Raw genomic sequence first — 19,811 nt, forward strand, 5'->3', positions numbered from 1 at the left:
GCTTCAATGCCTTTTTTAGGGGCACTCACCTCTTGTTTATTTTTGGTTTAAGCATTAGATACTACGTTTACAAAGCAATTAGCTACCTGCTTCCACCTACTGATATGGAAGAGTATTACACGGTTACTATGCCGAGCTCTAGACAGCACCGACACTTGCAGGTTATAATTACTGGCTGGCATAAAATATTTTTAACCCAAATAGGTGAAATTACATAATCTCCCACGGCATACCAGACTGTATCTCACGGCACACTGCCGTGGCACAGTGGTTGAAAAACACTGCTCTAGCCTTTAAATAGACCCCCCTTTTAGACCAGTCGATCTGCCGTCTCTTTTCTGCTCTGCCCCCCTCTCCGTCGTGGAGAGGGGGGCTAGCTGTTCAAAATCGGGACCCGGGGTGGACCACTCATCTGTGCATCAGTTGGGTACGTCTCTGCGCTGCTGACTTGTCTCCACTCAAGATGATCTCCTGCTGGCCCCACTATGGACTGGACTCTCACACTATTAACTAGATCCACTCGATGCCCATTGCACTGGTCGCCCAGGGGGTCCCCACATCTGCGGTCCCCTCCAAGGTTTCTCATTGTATCCCAATGGGTTGAGTTTTTTCTTGCCCTGATGTGGGATCTGAGCCGAGGATGTCGTTGTGGCTTTGTGCAGCCCTTTGAGACACTTATTTAGGGCTATATAAATAAAGTTTGATTGATTGATTGATTTATTATCAATAATATTATCATTATTATTATTATTATTATCATTATGTGTTATTAGGCTTTAGGTTTTGTGTAACCCAAGTACTCAGCATGAGAATACATCCTCCAGCAGGTGGCGGTGTGTACCTAATAACGTTGGTTGCGCCCTGCAATAAAACTAAAAAGACGAAGAAGAAGACAATGACATCCGGCCGGCTGACAGAACGGCGCCATGTAAGTACAACCTAAGTGTCCACCTCTGTCCAGTTCAAAAGTCCCGCCAACTTATTTCAGAAACGTATAAACAAACTCAAGACAAGAAACTAAACAATCGCTAGCTTTTTTGTCGTCATCACGATCCGTTTGGACAGCTGAGCTAATGCTATGTAGCTAGCAGGTGCGTATATCCGCCTTGATTTCGTTTCTCACTGTCTAATAAAATAGTGTTTGTAAAGGTGCCATACTTCTGCTGTGTATCTCGTAAACTGGCAGTGAACGAACAGTTGTCCCTCCATCTTTGGGTTGACTTGGAGCGAAGAATGTCAAAGAAGAAAAATAGTCCTGGTGGAGTCAACGCCTGCAAACGGGCCAAACCAGCAGAACATGACGAAGAGGAGGATGCAATGCAAGTTGATCACGACACTAATAAGAGAGATGCTCGATTTAGTAAACAGGTACGAAAGTATTTTGTCTTTTAAGTTTTTGATGGCGTGCTCAAACTGAACTCGTTTAGGTGCTCTTTGGTGGAGAGGTAGTGAGTGATGCAGGGATTGTGGAGAGCATCACACTGAAGAACTTCATGTGCCACTCCGTCCTTGGACCTTTTCCCTTTGGATCCAATGTCAACTTTGTGGTCGGCAAAAATGGAAGTGAGTGTAACCAGCATTTTCAGGAAATTCAATTATCATCCATCAATTTTCTACACGGCTTGATTAAGGGTCACAGACCACATAATAACTCACGTTTACTCAGTGGCGGGCCGTGCGTTTCCCACCTAGGCCTTCAGTGATGTCCGACTTCAATGCCCATCCATCCCATCCATTTTCTATCACTTGTCCCTTTTGGGGTCGTGGGGGGTGCTGGCATACTTGCCAACCCTCCCGATTTTCCCGGGAGACTCCCGAATTTCAGTGCCCCTCCCGAAAATCTCCTGGGGCAACCATTCTCCCGAATTTCTCCTGATTTCCACCCGGACAACAATATTGGGGGCGTGCCTTAAAGGCACTGCCTTTAGCGTCCTCTACAACCTGTCGTCACGTCCGCTTTTCCTCCATACAAACAGCGTGCCGGCCCAATCACATAATATATGCGGCTTTTACACACACATAAGTGAATGCAACGCACACTTGGTCAACAGCCATACAGGTCATACTGAGGGTGGACGTATAAACAACATTAACACTGTTACAAATATGCGCCACACTGTGAACCCACACCTAACAAGAATGACAAACACATTTCGGGAGAACATCCGCACCGTAACACAACATAAACACAAGAGAACAAATACCCAGAACCCCTTGCAGCACTGACTCTTCCGGGACGCTACTATATACACCCCCGCTACCACCAAACCCCACCCCTCCACCCCCCATCTCCCGAATTTGGAGGTCTCAAGGTTGGCAAGTATGGGTGCTGGAGCCTATCTCAGCTGTATTCGGGCGGAAGGCGGGGTAGACCCTGGACAAGTCGCTCCCTCATCGCAGGGCCAACACAGATTATTATCTCTGCCGTGAAATTTGCAGGACACAGCTAGAATGTGTCATCATCATGCATTATCTCGATGTAACGATACTATTAGAAGCTCTAGCGTTGGCCAAATTAACCCCACACTAAACTATGAAGTGAAATAGAGGGCCAAAAAATATGGGCTTGTGGACCACAAATAGCCCGCATGTCGTGAGTTTGAGACCACTGAGGATCCTCCAAGCGTAATTTTTATGGCTGTCACGTGGCCAGTAAAACATGGCCACAACGTGGAAATACTTAACTAAAGTGAGAGTAACATACATACTCCGTGTCAGGATTTGTTTTTTTAATTTAGTGTCCTTGGATTTACTAAAAAAAAGAGGTCGGTAGGTGAAAGTTGTCTTCTCGGAGAAGGATGAGGTAATAAGGGTCATGAGAGTCCTGTAAATCAGAATATAAAGTGTCAGCTCATAAGACAAACCTGAGTAGTTTTTTTTTTTAGTGATGTGGCTTTTTACATGCAGTGTGTTTAAGGTGCTCATTTTCTGTGCAGGTGGAAAGACTGCCATCCTGACAGCCCTCATAGTCTCGTTAGGTGGGAACGCACTGGCCACAAACAGAGGAGCGTCTCTCAAGGGTTTTGTGAAGGAAGGCGAAAGGTACAAATTAGTGCTGTCAAATCATTTTTGATTAATTGAATATGATCTGTAATTAATTAATCTATTTTTTAATATTACCTAAACAATGCAGTACTAAGAAAAACCCTCAACCTTGGGTATTTTTATTTAAAGTTATTACATTATTATAAGTGGAGATATATAATAACAAAAAATGTAGCCTGAAACCCATCCTGAAACCCAGAAGTGCCCGGATGTGCCTCGAGGTCACGTGATTGCAACCCACCTATTAAAAGTTTTAAGAAGTGAACTGCATCTCAACACATCTCAGTGTGATGCGATTAAATTTTGCACCGCCACCGTTATTTTGTAAAGAAAATTTTTTTGCTAAAGGACTGCGTTTCATTGGGTTACATGCGTGTCCCCTAGCAAAGTGTTTGATGTACTGTACGTATTTTTAGAGAAATTCTATGTCATTAACACACAAAGAGGCTAACCTGTTATTGCTTTCTTCTCCCAGCTCGGCTGATGTATCCATCACCCTGCGCAACAAAGGAAGGGATGCCTACAAATCTGAGGTGTACGGTCAAGCCATCATTATAGACCTGAGGATAACCCGTGATGGAGCGAGAACATATAAACTTAAGAGCAAAACTGGTAAAAAAAAGAAGTAACTACAGAGTTTTGACTTAAATCATGTCCACACAATCACTACTTTTTTGGTAGCCTTTTATTTTTGCGCCACTGTCAGTCCACAAGTATTATCCCCCCTTTCCACATTTTATCATTACTGGGTCTTTTCCGGAAATTAATTTCCTTCAAATTGTCCAAAATGGGGTTATTGAATCGCCTGTTGCTTCGGTATGTTCTTGACAACCAGCAAACAAAAAATGTGTGTTGACTTTTTTTAATACCTGTGAATGTGTGGACATAACATTAGGCAATATTTATATTTTCACAGTACAATATGTCTCCCTGTAAAAATGCAAGATGGTTCATTCAGAATATTTTTTCTTGTAGGCCATATTATCTCCACCAAAAAGGAGGAGCTTGACTCGATGCTGGACAATTTTAATATTCAGGTATGAACTGTTGTGGCGCAGGATACAGATTAATATTGTTCATAAGAGAAATAACCTAACCTGTTTTTTCCCCCAAAAAGGTCAACAATCCTGTGTCAGTTCTCACCCAAGAGATGAGCAAATACTTCCTGCACTCCAAAGGAGAGGGGGACAAATACAAGGTTTGCTTGCCTAACTTTTCTTGGTGAATTTGTGTTTGTTCATTGAAGAAATACATTATTTTACAAAATGAAGTACACTTGTCACATTTGAAGAATATTTTTGTCATAAAGGGTAATACTAAAGAAATACAATTTGAGAACACTAGGCAGTGTATGATTTGCTTAACAGTATATATGTACAATTCACTGAAAATGACTGAAAACACAGCCAGTATTCTTTAATACCATACTGGTAGAAGTGTCACTGTCTGTGGCTGCATGACTGCCGCTGGCACTCTGCAACGACAGTTCATGGAGATACTGTATTTGAAGGTGTTTCTCCTTTCTTGTTCAGTTTTTCATGAAAGCCACACAACTGGAGCAGATGAAGAAGGACTTTGTGCACATCAAAACTACCAAACATGTCACTGAAGATAAAGTGGATCAACATGGTGAGGTAAGTGTCCTAAAGGGATCATATTATAATGTTTTTCTTCATTTAAAACAGTTCTTTGTAGTCTACATAAGACGTAATAGTAGCTCTTTGGTCAAAATGTTGCATAGATTATGTTTTACAGACCGTCTTCCAGCCGCCTTGTGACCGTCTATTCAGGATGCGTCGACTTGTGGGCGGTCTTATTTACGTGCCTCCACTTTGACTGTGTCTTCTTTCCATAAGCCATTTTGTAGTTTTCAGCGCTTCTATATCTATTGCAGTGACAGATATAAGTTAGAACTATACTCTACTTTGTATCAAGATCGTTACTAGGAATTTTGGGCACTTTGAAAGAGTATCGGTGTGGGCCCCTCTACCCCATTTATTGCCACCTTCAATGTTCTTGTTTTTTTAGTGTTCTTGATGGTGCCTTGTGTACCCAATTTTACTTTTTTGTATTTAGGCTATTAACATTTCCCACTAATAACACATTTTACACCACCACATTGAACACTTCATGATAACATAACTGACCTTCGTCAGATGCTCATAATTACTAATATGAGTATCTGACAAAAGTCATTATTTAGTTTCTCTGTAAATATTAACAGGGATGTAACAATATCAAAATATCATGGTATGATATTATCACAGTATTAAGGCCACTATATGATCTTATTGTGGTTTATGTCCCAAAAAATACTTAAAAATGCCGTAGTGTGTAAAATGAAGTGGCAGGAATGTTTAGAATAAACACACTTACTGTTATTGAACACATAATGCTAAAATGTTCTAATCATATTTTTTACTACAAACAAGTATTTATAATTGCAAACAATTGTGCGGGAACACCCACTGTGTCTCAACGTTTACGTCAGACAAGCAGTGTCTACACTATGGACATTTTTTATCAGTTTTGAAAAGGCAGTTTCTCAGAAAAGATAACTCACATTTTAACTTTTAATAATGTAAATACCTCAAAAAAATACATTTAACTTCGCTGGCTTCATCTTTTCCGGGTGATGGTAGCTTATCAAGTAGTTTGATGTGCAGCTAATGCTTTCCAAGATCTTAGTAGGAGGCACTTGTCAGTAAAAGACAATTGTTTTTTTTACCACCTTAAAACTTGACACAAACTGCAGTGTGTGCTAGTAACTAAAAGGGTCAGAGGGAATATTGAACAACAAACCAATGATTGAAGTGATAAACTTGCCATCCAAACAATACCCTGTTTGTTGACAAGAACATGCAGTCATGGAAGCAAATTGAGAGCTAACACAAACCAGTGAAAGATTAAACGAAGTTGACATCAAGGCTAACAAACTGCTCCTGCTAACCTGTTGAGCTAACAAAAACGACTTAAGCGAAGATGCCTGTGAGACTCAGACTTGGCGTGGACTTGCTGACGTCACTAGGCAACAGGCACTGCCATTTGGAGGCACACTGACAGACGCACACACTGTTCTCATATGAAACTAATCTCAACTGCATTATGCCAGATATCAACACGGTGGCTCAGGATCTTTCTGTGTGGAGTTTGCATGTTCTCCCCGTGACTGCGTGGGTTCCCTCCGCTTACTCCGGCTTCCTCCCACCGCCAAAAACCTGCACCTGGGGATAGGTTGATTGGCAACACTAAATGATCCCTAGTGTGTGAATGTGAGTGTGAATGTTGTCTTTGTGTTTGCCCTGCGATGAGGTGGCGACTCGTCCAGGGTGTACCCCGCCTTCCGCCCGAAAGCAGCTGAGATAGGCTCCAGCATCCCCCACGACCCCGAAAGGGACAAGCTGTAGAAAATGGATGGATTAGATTTATTTTTATTTTTTTTAGTACAGGGCATCCGCAGGGTCTTAAAAACTCTTAAAAAAACAACAAAAATAAAATAAAATTCTAAATTCCACAATTTTAATCTAAGGCCTTAAAATAATTTGCCTAAAATGTCATAAAAGGTCTTAAACATAATTTTGAAAGGTCTTACAACGATTAAAGTTACTTTTTTCTAAAACATGCATTGACTTCAGTCTTGCTTTTGAATATTTAGATTTTTTAGGGACGCTAAAATGTAACTACAAAACGGAACTAAAGTAGGCTCCTTGAGCTGCCTGGTCGGAAATTATCGATAACCACTAGCTAGTGAGCTGCGCGCGTGCAGCGGTATGTTGTTTTAGCTCAGCATAGCAGCAGCGAAAACTTAACGTAAGCCCACAGTAATGCCCAACTTGCAAATGATGGGTAAGTGCAATTTCAACTTTAAATTCGGGCCTCCAGATTTCCTTCATTTCTTTTGTACTTTTTTACCAGCCGTGACTAGGCAACAGTGGAGGATGCATTTGCATGTATGAGCCAGTCTGCCTCACAACAAGAGAATAGAGAAAAATAGGGAACTTATTGACTACAGCTTTGGACAACGATGGCGGACTTGCGCAAAGCTAGTCGGGTAAACATCTACCATTAAAGGAGAAACCTAACATGTTGAAAAAACGTCACAAGATTTGCAAATTCCAAATGGCTTGTTTGGAATAAGTATGAAGAAAGGCCAGAATGTTTTTTAAATATCTCCGCCATGCCTTCATGATGTGATTTCACATTTTCGGGACTAATGCAGATCACAAATTCACAAAAACAGGTACCAATTGGTAAGAAAAGTTGGTTTTGCCCAATAGGTCCTCTTGAAGTTAATTTGTTAAATTATTTTTTTTATTTGGTATGAAAAAAATCTGCCCTCACAGTCATTGAAGTATTAGGGTGCACTCACACTGGGTTTATGAATGTATGTCACAGTGCTTGAAAGAACTGAAGCGGAAGTCCTTGGAGAAAGAGGAGTGCTACAAGAACCTGGCATCGCTTGATGAGTTGCAAACCAAACTGGAGGACTTGCAGAAGCAGATGGCCTGGGCTGTGGTCAGATCATTTTATCCCACCTTTAAAGAGGGTGTTTGCCATCTTTACGTGGATTCTTACCTTCAATGTATTTTGGGCCGTATCCCGCCCACTTATGGCTTTTAGGACGTAATGACTAGGGGCGGCAGGAATTATCGACATCAATGTTTTAATTATTGTGATAACCGCCACAGGCTGAGGTTTTTTGTTTTTTTATCTCTCCGCCATCAGCGGCATTTGAGTGACAGCCATGTTCGCCAATCAGAATTGTGAAGCCTCGCGTTTGTTCGTCTCTTGCTTCAAACAAAGAGAAAGACGTCTCACTGTGCATCGCTCTCAGCACCTGAGCGTGTTTATTTAACAGTAGAACTAACTAAATGCAATGAGCCCTCGTTTCAATCTTTGTTTTGGTGGATGGAGAGCAAGACCGCCAGCTCCACTCGCACAGGAAGCACAGATAGTTTTGTGACTCGCCAGTAAGAAGTGCCACAAAGTAACAAAAAATAGGAGGAAAGAAATGATTACGAAGCCAAATGTACCCTTGTGGGAATATTTCAGCTTCAAATTGGACGAACACGGACGAACGAGCAAGAATGCCGTGATGACATGATGCCAATAAACAAAAAGACAACGTCCGACTTCGTTTTTCCAACTGGGAAAAAAAAATGCACTTTAAGATGTTTGTTTATTTTAGATTTCATTTTTGCTTACAGAATTAAGCGTCCATTTTATTGTTTGTTTGTTTATTTAGTATAACTAAGTTATTTAACTTCCAATTACACTACAATAGTTAACAATTATACTATAATGACAAACAAAAGTGTATATTCTTTTCAATGGTTACTTGCATTATTATTACCGTATATTGTGATTACATTACATTATAAACATTGTATAGTTGTTACCGGTTATTTATTCAGTTTCAGAGCATAATGATGTAGACCAAAGCTGTGAGTCTGTGCATGAAGCCAAATATTTTTGAAAGTAAATTATTGCATTTTGTTCTAATGTGTGGCACCTTGAGACAAGAATGTAGATTGACAGTCTTAAAATAAAATTTCTTCCTTCACTTGTTACTTTCGCAGTTTTATGCATTTATATTTATAAAATATAAAAATCGCAAATCGAATTGCAAGTTTGAAGAGAAATATTGCTATCAGGTTTTTTCTCAGTCGTGCAGCCCTAGTAATGACGTACACTACTACGTACGTACGTACACTACTACGTACGTACGTAACCGTTTGTGTTGTTGGCTAATGATAGTGATTTGGATAGATAACGTTAGATATTGTTTATATATTCTATGATAACATTATTTATGAAAATTATTTGCTTCTCTTAGAATGCTTTTGTGTGTGCGCACGCGCTCCCTGCGTGTACATGTTGACGAGACGTGTGTGACATGCCTGAACACCATACAAATTCCTCTGGGTGACTTTTTCTTTTCAATACAAATAATTGTGAACAATATACATTTACTTACTTAAGTAACTACAGTTACTTGCATGTTCGAAATAAACTCAAACTCAACTTAACTCATTTATATACATGTATATTTATAATTTATATATGTTCTGGTAAACAACTAATGGTAACATAAGCTAGCTAGGTGGTTTTGTAAAAAAAAAATTTTGTTTGAAAAATGTTACTGTGAGCAAGATGCAAACAGCCCCTTGAACTGCAGTAAGATTAGTATTTGTCTAAATGTTGTGGATTTGGTGACTTACAGGTAATTGAGATGGAGAAAGAGTTGGAGCCGATGAAAGTGAAGCTGCAGTCGGACAAACATACCACTGTAAAATATGATGAAAAATTGAAAGAATGGAAGGTAATGATTGCCTTGCACTTTTCTGACATGCATACAAAGTTCTCATCCAATCTGATTGTAGAACAAGGTCAAGGACTCCGAGAAGAAGTACAAACAGATCCAAGAACAGTTGGAGGTGATCACACAGCAGGTCCAGGAGCTCCAGCCTAAATGTGCTGAGCTCAAAGCCAATACCCAGAAACAAAGCACTCTTTTCAAGTCCAGTGAGGTCCGTGTTCTCATTACTAGCTTTTGCACAAGTTTAAATGACACTTTAATCTTTATAGTACTAAATCTACAAGTTTATTTTTATTTTTGTGTTCTAGGTCACCGTCCATAGATGCAAGGCTAACCTGAGGGCTTTAGAAAAGGACAAGGCCCAGTTGTCCTCCAAGATAAATGATCTCAGGCTAAAGTGTGGCCCCTGATGACACATTCAGTTTTTTTCAAAATGTAACATGAATAATACAGTATTATCATTCTATTGATCTATCCAGCATCAGTCAGGTAACGGGGTCAGAGAGCAAGGCCAAGGAGGAGCGTATGCAGCAAATACAGACCGATCTAGAAGATTTGATTCACCAGATCTCCACTCTGGATCAGCAAATTGATCAGTATCAATACGCCTACAGTCGTGCAAGAGAGGAACATGGAAAGATAAGGTGAGGTCTTTTAAACTAAACATTAATGAGAAATAGTTACAAGCACCAAATGCAAATATGCCTTCAGGAAAGAGCACAACATACTCAGGAATTCAATAGAAGCCAACGGTAAGCACTTGCGCACCATGGAAGGCAGTCGATCTAATCGTCTGCGGCGGTTTGGGGAGCAAATGCCCGCACTGCTCAATGCCATTGAAGATGCACATAAAAAGGGCCAATTCAAGCACAGACCTCGAGGACCCCTGGGTATGACTTGGTGGCCAATGGTGTGAAACATTTCTTTGCTTGCATCTCTGTCATGTCCATGCCTCCCTACACTAGGTTACCTTATCAACCTGAAGGACTCTGAGCTTGCTCTTGCCATAGAAGTGTGTCTAAAAGGTCTGGTGAAGGCTTTCACTTGTGACAACTACGAGGATGAAAAAGTGCTGAAGGGACTTATGGACAAAGTGTTTCCGGCTGGGCGAAGGCCTCCAATCATCACCAGCCAATTTTCCCCACATGTCTATAATACAAGCAAGCGGTAGGGGCAACAGTGCTACTGAGAATATTGGAAACCTTAAAACTCAACCTTCCAATCAAGAGTTCATTGTTTCATTTGTCTCTTCCAGGGCTGTGAATCACCCAGAATATCCATCTGCGCTTCAAGCTCTAGAAATTGAGGACCCGGTTGTGGCCAATTGCCTGATTGACCAGATGAGTATCGAGTGCGTTTTGCTCATTAAGGTAATAAGCCCTAAAGCAGAACTGTTTAATTGGCGGACCCGGGAATAACATCAGACTCATTTTGAATTCAGTTCAAAATTTTGGGAGAGAATAACATTTTTTACTGCAGATTCCCAAAAACTCTAAAGTGATGTCTTAAAGATCTTTAGTTTTTTTGCTTAATGGAAAACATTTTTCTCCAAATTTTATAACTGTAACAAAAAATAAGAGACCGAAAATAAATGGCTACTGCAGTGTACGCTCATTCTCATGAATATACAAATGAATAATTATGAAATACTAATATTGATAATAGTGTAGGCCGAAGTTCGGTACTTAGTTTTCTAGAATTATGCTCCCCATAATAATTTAGTTGAATAACCATGCCCGAAAGGAAAATGGGCATAATGAAACCATGTTTTTTTGGCTGTGCTTTAGCGACTCGGAGACTCGCTGGTTTATTGAGAAGAGGCACTAATTGGAGCATTTACTGAGAATTACAACTTCACCTTTCTAATATTTGCTGGGCAAGTGTCTTTTAACGTACAAGCAATTTGCATTTAGGATTTTGTGTGTGTGTAGAATCGCACTGAGGCCCGACAAGTGATGCAATCCAGACACCCTCCCCCCAACTGCCATGTGGCGTTCTCCATGGACGGCGACCAGATTTTCACTAATCGCATTTACACCGCCGAACAGACTCGAGCCAACCACCTTTCTAAGGATGTCGAGGATGAAATACGGTGTGTCTGTGTGTGTGCGTGGCCAGTCACCATCTACTTGACCAAACACATCTGCTGGCATAAATGTAATAATATGCTATTTGTAGACACCTCCAGAGAGAGTTGGAAAACCAGAAAACTCAGGCATCATCCTTGCAGCAACAAATGAAGAAGTTAGATGAGGACATCCGAGAGAACGAGAAGCTGGAGAAGAGAGCCCTTACAGAGCAGAAGCTTGCCAATGTATTACTTCTCCTTATGTAATGACTGATGTTAAGTTTTCTCAGTGGTAGACTATATTTAATTTGTTGCAGGATGAAGCCACAAAGTTAAAACTGGAGCTTTCAGACCTCCAGAATGAGGAAGAGCATCAGATGGAGGACCTCAACCCACTGGTTTGTACCATGCAGCAGATCCCTTGTTAACAGGAGAAAATGTTAACAAAACTCCATCACAGGAGGAGGATCTTCAGGAGATTGTCAATAAGATCTCATCAAAAAGCACAGAGTACAACGATGTGCAAGCTCTGATGAATGAGCTCAAGATGTCTTACGAAAAGGCCGAGCAGAAGTACAGGGAACACAAAGAGCGTATCAGCACAATTACTGAAGAGGCCGACGCAATCAAAGTAAGATGAGACGAGCCCTTGTATTGTGTCTGTCTCTGAACATCCAGTTTCTGTCTAATTGATCATCCATTTTGTCTCTAATTAATGGTTGTTTCTTCATAAAGGAGGAACTAACCAAGGCCGACCAGGAGGTGATGAAATGCAAGCATTACAAGAACCAGTATGATGAGAAACACAGCGCTCATCTGCAAAGCATCAAAATGCTGGAAGCCACGCTGCAGCACAAGGAGCAGGACATTCAGGTTGAGTGTGTTGGAACCAAGTTTTAAAAGATCCCTCCATGTTGCATCAGCGATTCACTAGTTTGCTTCCTCGAACGTCCAGGCTCATGTTTCCAAAGCCCAAGAGATTTGGCCTCAGCGCCTGAATGTGCGTCGGACTGCCAGGAGTCTGGACACGGAAATCAGCCGCCTCAAGGACAAGATTGCCAGCCAGCGAGAGCAAGAGGGGGACCGCGAGGAGATTGTTAGGTGTTTATTCTGCTGAACCTTTTTGTCATGCACTCACCATTGCTTTTGCTGCTAAGCCAGAAGTCTAACAACTTTGTCTCTGCTTATGTTGGTAACTTAATTTTATCATGAACACTCAGGCAGTACCATGAGGCGCTGAGGGAGTATAAGAATATGGCACAGCAATTGAAGAACCTCAAGATGTTCATCAAAAGCCTAGACAGTGTTATGAATCAAAGACTTCATGTTTACGCTGAGCTCAGGAGGTAAATGTGGCGAGGTTAAGTTGTAATTACCTCTGACAACTTTAAAAGAACCTCTTCTTCCTTTCCCGGTGTGCCTCAGGTTCCTCTCTGCACGTTGTAAATATTACTTTGACAGCATGCTGGCTCAGAGAGGCTTCACTGGAAGCATGGTCTTTGACCATAAGAACGAAACCCTCTCCATCTCCGTAAGAACATTCCAGAGCTGGCTTGCCTGTGGATTCAGAGTAGAACATTAACCAACCTCCTCCTTTCATTTTTTGCAGGTACATCCGAGTAAAGGAAACACGGCCGACATGAGCAACATGCGCTCGCTGTCAGGAGGCGAGCGCTCCTTCTCCACAGTCTGCTTTGTTCTCTCTCTCTGGGCCATTACCGAGGCACCATTCCGCTGCCTGGATGAATTTGATGTTTACATGGTAGTAACAGTTATTCTTTATCCGTGTCCAATGTGTTTGTATGCAAAACCCTTTTATCATTTTTCAGCATATTTAGGTAACAAAACAAGATTGGTTCACTAGTGGCCACATCATAATATATAAATGACATAGTACCTTATTGTTTACAAGAAAAAGTGGAAAAAGCCTAGTTGTCTTCGGTTTAAGAGATTTATATGTGCATACTAAACGACTTCTCCTGAAGTGAGTCAGAGCTGTTTTTCCTGTCACTCACACATACACTAATGACCTTGAGAGGTGCAGATAGAGATTAGCTGGGAAAAAAACGGTCCTGTTTTTGGTGTATTCAATTTTCTTGAAAAGGAAGGGTTGTCTTCTATTTGGGTCAATGTGGTATTTTTGAAAACCAATGCCCCCATGCTTTGTGTGATTTGAATTAGGACATGGTGAACAGGAGGATCTCTGTGGATATGATGCTGAAAGTGGCTGATGGCCAGCGCTACAGACAATTCATTTTTTTCACACCACTAAGCATGAGGTAATCACAAATATTGTCCCAAATGTACTTCCTTATTTTTCGCTTATTAGGCAGTGTAATATTAGTAAGTCACGTTTTCCTGCCTTTTTGTTTTAGTTCTCTCCCGGAGAGTGATCTCATCAGGATCCTCCGTGTCAATGGTCCCGCCCGGGACCAAAGCACAGAAGACGATCAAAATGAGGTCCAGACCTGATCAAATGTTATAAGTTACATCTTTATGCACAGCATGTTGGTTAACTGTTATATATTTTTCTATCCCTGTTCGCGTGCAAAATCAAAAGGTCCTTGTGTTATAGATTTGTTTCTGATTGTTGACCAGCTCTAAAGAATAAATGTTAGAACTTGCTTACTAAATGCATATTGTGGGGGGAGTTTGTTCAGATATTGCTAAAATAATAGCTTATGCAAAAGATGCTCAGTAAGTCAACAAAAGCAGAGTTCAGGCTCTATCATAACTCAGTAGCCAATCAAGAAAAAGTCAGAACCCACCCTTTCCCACTTGTTGCTAGGCAGAGTTTATAAGGCTCGATTATAACTGCCATTTTGGCCAAAATGAAATGTTGTCCTAAACCAGGCTCACATTTGTTGCTAGGCAGATTTCATTACTGACCCAATTGAGAAAAAAAATTGGTCATACATCAACCTAACCCATTTGTTTGCGGGCAGATTTCATAGCGCCTCAAGGCCGATTTTAAAGAAATCAAATACAAGCCATGCCTTTTTTCCCCATATACTAACTATGCCCACTTGTTGCTCGGTGGAATTAACAGGGTTCAATCACAACTGACTTAAAGGTCAATGGATAAATTGTCATGAACCCCCGTCACCCATTTTTAGGGTTTACTCATAACTACCCCATGGTTGTGATGTGCGAATTGATACTGATACCCCCAATACTAGATCTTTATGCTCTAATGGCGTTTCTCAAATCAAAATACCGATAACTTTGCAACTTCAGTTATCTTAGATAATGTATATCATTAACAGGAACACAGTGTAAAGTAACTAAATCATTGATATCTGGTGTAATTGAAGCCCAATTGGTGGAAACTACGTTTTTTTCCCCGCTTCGGTATGTACGTAATACGCAATGGCAGCAGCACGCTGTGCTTCCATCATTCAGTCTGTCATTTGTTTAAGAAATTTACTGGCAATTGAAATGAGTCGCTCAGTATTATAAACGGCAAGTGTATGTATTCTTTTATTGTAGGCTATTAAGAGACACCCCATACAGAGTTAAATATAAATACAATAACGTATTCAGTGCAGAAGTATATGTTTAGTTTGAAGATACCGGTAATTCCCAAAGAGCAGCAACACTTGAGATGTACTACTTTTTAAATTTTATCAAACACATTAGATATATTTGCACAGAAAGAAAATCAGTGGTATTGCACATCACTACCCCATGGGCTAATAAAAAAACTGAGCCTATGCCAGCGACGCCTACATAAATGCACCAAGAAATTTAGTCCCAATGAGAGGAATATAAACATTACGGATTTCCAAAATATAATTATTACTCTGTATTAAACATAAAAATGTACGGTGAGTCGATACAGGAGGAGGATTTGCACTTTTCTAATAGCTTTTTGCCAGCTCCTTTGCATAAAGCAGTTTAGAATCTGGAATGCACTTGCACTCATGCGAATAATGTCTGTTGACAACATACATGACCCCCTTCTGCGGGAACCTAAGTTGTTTTTACAGCCCCTCCTCCGCCTCCTCCCAACACTACATCCTTCAAAGCCTCCACAAATGCCATGAAGCCCAAAGGTGTTCCATGGAGGTCGCTACTGCCCAGAGATGCAGAAGCAACACCGTACCAGCGACATGTGGACTGCTGTGAGGAGGACCGTGATTCTGATGAGTCCACCGTGAATTGCACTGAGACGCCAGGATTGGGTTTCAAGACAGGACATTACCAGCCTCTCATTGACCAAGAGAAGAAGAAAAAGAAAGAAAAGTACAAAAAAGTCAGAAAGGTTAGTGTTGTTACGCAGTGATGCATGTTGAGTACTATCCAAACACAATTTCTTCAAGAACATTCAATGATAACACTTTTAAGATAGAACATAACATTCTATGCGTCGTTGGCTTGCTTGTGAATATATTTTTCCAAATCTTCAGACTTCATATCCCCCAGAAGTCAGCCCTTTCCTGTTCCAAGCAGCATACAATAGAGTTTACAACGCTCAGTCCGTGTTTAGGAAAGGGCTTAAAAACAAACCCCTACTGTGCTTTTGTCATTCAATGCTGCACCTCTTTGGTTCCACTGGCAAAAGAAAAAAACATTCATCATGTGTATCGGGCAGTTTCAAAAAATAAGATGCAGCAGCTTGAAAAACGAAAAAAAAAGTTGACACGTTAGAATAAAATGCATCAAGAAAGGAGACAGACTTAAAATGTTCAACTTTTTCTTTCAAATCATAGTTTTCCATCCATCCATTTTCTACCGCTTGTCTCTTTCGGGGTGGCGGGGGGTCGCTGAAGCCTATCTCAGCTGCATTCGGGCGGAAGGCGGTGTACACCCTGGACAAGTCGCCACCTCATCACAGGGCCAACACAGACAGACAGACAACATTCACACTCACATTCACACACTAGGGCCAATTTAGTGTTGCCAATCAACCTATCCCCAGGTGCATGTCTTTGGAGGTGGGAGGAAGCCGGAGTACCCGGACAGAACCCACGCAGTCACAGGGAGAACATGCAAACTCCACACAGAAAGATCCCGAGCGCAGGATCGAACCCAGGACCTTCGTATTGTGAGGCAGACGCACTAACCCTCTCCACTATGCTGCCCCAAATAAAATTTTCTTAAAATGCAAATGTAATCTCATATCAGTACTTTTTTTTCATAAAGTTAACTTTTCTAAAATGAAAACTTAAAGACATTATTAAATTCTCGTTAAATAAAAGCTATTTATTAAGACAAGTGTACTTTCACAATGACTATATATAATTAACAATTTACTTGACACAATTGTTCCAAATTATAAAAAAATTCAAAGTCTTGTAAATTTTACATTTATGCTAACAGTACCTTTTTTTTCATGAAATTACAACTGTCACACTTAATTAAAATTTCACATTTAAATCTGTTCTTCTACCATTTTGACTTCATTTTCAAATTTCAGCATTAATTTTATTGAATATAACTTTTTGTCATAACATTACAAATTACATCTTGCACACGTGTGTGTATATATATACATATATATATATACATATATATATATATATATATATATATATTAGGGATGTCCGATAATATCGGCCTGCCGATATTATCGGCCAATAAATGCATTAAAATGTAATATCGGAAATTATCGGTATCGTTTTTTTTATTATCTGTATCGTTTTTTTTTTGTTTTTTTTATTAAATCAACATAAAAAACACAAGATACACTTACAATTAGTGCACCAACCCAAAAAACCTCCCTCCCCCCATTTCTTTCTGTTATCAATATTCTGGTTCCTACATAATATATCAATATATATCAATACAGTCTGCAAGGGATACAGTCTGTAAGCACACATGATTGTGCGTGCTGCTGGTCCACTAATAGTACTAACCTTTAACAGTTAATTTTACTCATTTTCATTAATTACTTGTTTCTATGTAACTGTTTTTATATTGTTTTACTTTCTTTTTTATTCAAGAAATTTTTTTTAATTTAGTTATCTTATTTTATTATTATTTTTAAAAAGTACCTTATCTTCACCATACATGGTTGTCCAAATTAGGCATAATAATGTGTTAATTCCACGACTGCATATATCGGTTGATATCGGTATCGGTAATTAAAGAGTTGGACAATATCGGATATCGGCAAAAAGCCATTATCGGACATCCCTAATATATATATATATACACGTGTGTGTGTGTGTGTGTGTGTGTGTGTGTGTGTGTGTGTGTGTGTGTGTGTGTGTGTGTGTGTGTGTGTGTGTGTGTGTGTGTGTGTGTGTGTGTGTGTGTGTGTGTGTGTGTGTGTGTGTGTGTGGATATATATATATACATATATATACACACACACAATTGCAATACAACTATTTGAATAAAAATTTCACAAACGTTTTTCCTCTTTTGTTCTTGTAATATTGCACATCAAACCTCATAGTATTAGGACTTTATTTGCATAAAAATTGTGTAAAACGACGACCTCATTGTCTTAACATTTCACATAAGTCGTCATACTACTACTTAATAAAATAATTCTCACTTGAGTTTAAAAATGTGAGGAGTCATTGATACCTTTATTTATTATGGTACCGTATTTGTATTTCACTGCAAACATTCTAAAGATATAATTGTTTTATTACATACACTGTGTGTGTGTGTGTGTGTGTGTGTGTGTGTGTGTGTGTGTGTGTGTGTGTGTGTGTGTGTGTGTGTGTGTGTGTGTGTGTGTGTGTATGTGTGTGTGTGTGTGTGTATGTGTGTGTGTGTGTGTGTGTGTAAATGCATAAATATATATATACTGTATATAATTTTTTACTATAACAAACTGTGTCTGTGTCTTCCAGAATGTTGGAAAGGCACTGCGCACCACATGGAAGTGCTTCATGCTGGGCTTGCACAATTTTGCACAGGCCTACTCAACTCCCATCACATTGGCTGCGACCTTTCAACCAAGGACGAAATAGAACTTGAAGGCCTCTGCTCCACTTCCTTCTGTCATGTAATTTAATACAGTAACTTAAAATGTATATATTCTTATTTTTTCAAATCAATCTTTCCTTGAAAAAGAAGAACAATTTTGGCATATAATTGTTTCAACAAGGAGCCAGTTATCAATACAATGTGAAGGGAAAGGGGCCGCAATTAATTAGGAGACCAAAATGTAATGACAACAGTGCCATTGTTGTCTTTACATTTGCAAGTCATACATGAATATATTAATAAAGTGTGCATTAAACCTATGTACCTTTCTGTTTGTGTAACATACGGTTGTTCAGCCCCCGGACATGAACCCTGGTCCCCCGCTTGAAAGGTGAGCGTGCTGACCACTGAGCTAAAAGCCCTGGCTGGCCAACTCTGCAGCCAGAACACCCTTGAAGTTGTCAGGGAGTGAGGTTTACTAAACTGTACACTGGTTGACCCGTTACAATCACGGCACCACTACAACCTACGTGGTTCGGCCCCCTGCCTTTATATTAGCCCACACGAGGACGTGAATCCTGGTCGTTCCCTTGAGCAGTGAGTGTGCCAGCCACCAAACTAAAATCCCAGCCTGGCACTCGACAGACAGCTGTACTCTTGAAGTTCAGGTTTACTAAAAAGCACATTGCCCAGCCACATCCGCTGGCCTCTGCTACATTTTTCATAATCATATGGTTAAACTCATTCAAATGTACTACAATAGATCCATATAACTATAGTAGTGCTGTCAACTGATTACATTTTAAAATCTGAGTTATCGTGATTAAACACAGGTTTTTATTTGCTTGCATAATTAAAACTAACTTAAAAAAAGAGCCCAATATTTTGAGACGGATTTTATTGTCAGATTGTTATACAGGAAAAAAATATATATATTTTAGTGGAATGCAGGTCATTTATATGCTCAAAACTTGGTAACAGTTTTATCTGCCTTTTGGGTAACCAGTTACCCGAAAGTTGAGGTAAAGGAGCATATGAGCAGGCAAAGTAAATTGTGTGATTAATCTGTGTTTATACATGATTAATGCGATATTAATATACAACTTCCGGACGGCTTCGAAGCCATTCTGGACTACCATGCGAGAGATAGGGCTGGCTTGGTTGACAAGACTGCAACATTCCGTGGACATCGTGGGCAGTACCTCTATATTAGCAGACCAGGGTGGTGGTTCTTCTCTTTAAGAAGAGAACCCGGAGGGTGTGTTCCAACTATTGTGGGATCACACTCCCCACCCGTTTTGGTAAGGTCTATTCGGGTGTACTGGAGAGGAGGCTATGCCGGATAGTTGGACCTCGGATTCAGGAGGAGCAGTGTGGTTTTTGTCCTGGTCGTGGAACTGTGGACCAGATCTATACTTTAGACAGGGTCCCTGAGGGTGCATGGGAGTTTGCCCAACCAGTCTACGTGTGCTTTGTGGACTTGGAGAAGGCATT

At 40.3% G+C, this 19,811-nt stretch overlaps 1 protein-coding gene across 2 annotated transcripts; it reads left to right on the forward strand.

Annotated features, from left to right (window-relative positions):
• The first annotated feature begins 838 nt into the window (after positions 1-838).
• LOC133648500 (structural maintenance of chromosomes protein 6-like) lies at positions 839-14,274 on the forward strand. Of its 2 annotated transcripts, XM_062044663.1 has the most exons (28): positions 839-928; positions 989-1,091; positions 1,187-1,368; positions 1,428-1,563; positions 2,937-3,042; positions 3,521-3,657; positions 4,021-4,082; positions 4,163-4,243; positions 4,578-4,679; positions 7,441-7,560; positions 9,269-9,367; positions 9,429-9,575; positions 9,673-9,761; positions 9,844-10,008; positions 10,076-10,254; positions 10,330-10,531; positions 10,620-10,734; positions 11,296-11,456; positions 11,543-11,678; positions 11,750-11,830; positions 11,893-12,063; positions 12,168-12,305; positions 12,388-12,533; positions 12,653-12,778; positions 12,858-12,963; positions 13,042-13,194; positions 13,614-13,711; positions 13,808-14,274. In XM_062044663.1, exons 3-28 carry the CDS (start codon positions 1,234-1,236, stop codon positions 13,902-13,904), a joined length of 3,288 nt encoding a protein of 1,095 aa, XP_061900647.1. In that variant the 5' UTR covers positions 839-928; positions 989-1,091; positions 1,187-1,233; the 3' UTR covers positions 13,905-14,274. The 2 variants fall into 2 exon arrangements, with proteins under 2 accessions (XP_061900647.1, XP_061900646.1); XM_062044662.1 differs by having other exon boundaries at positions 872-1,091.
• The last annotated feature ends 5,537 nt before the right edge of the window (positions 14,275-19,811 follow it).

This window comes from Entelurus aequoreus, linkage group LG04 (genome assembly GCF_033978785.1).
Source record: "Entelurus aequoreus isolate RoL-2023_Sb linkage group LG04, RoL_Eaeq_v1.1, whole genome shotgun sequence".
Classification (NCBI taxonomy): Eukaryota; Metazoa; Chordata; class Actinopteri; order Syngnathiformes; family Syngnathidae; genus Entelurus; species Entelurus aequoreus.

Coding starts and splice junctions, on each gene's coding strand:
- LOC133648500 (XM_062044663.1), top strand. CDS start 1,234: ATGTCAAAGAAGAAAAATAGTCCTGGTGGAGTCAACGCCTGCAAACGG. Junction 4,083..4,162: donor TGGACAATTTTAATATTCAG/GTATGAACTGTT, acceptor TCCCCCAAAAAG/GTCAACAATCCTGTGTCAGT. Junction 11,831..11,892: donor TGGAGGACCTCAACCCACTG/GTTTGTACCATG, acceptor ACTCCATCACAG/GAGGAGGATCTTCAGGAGAT.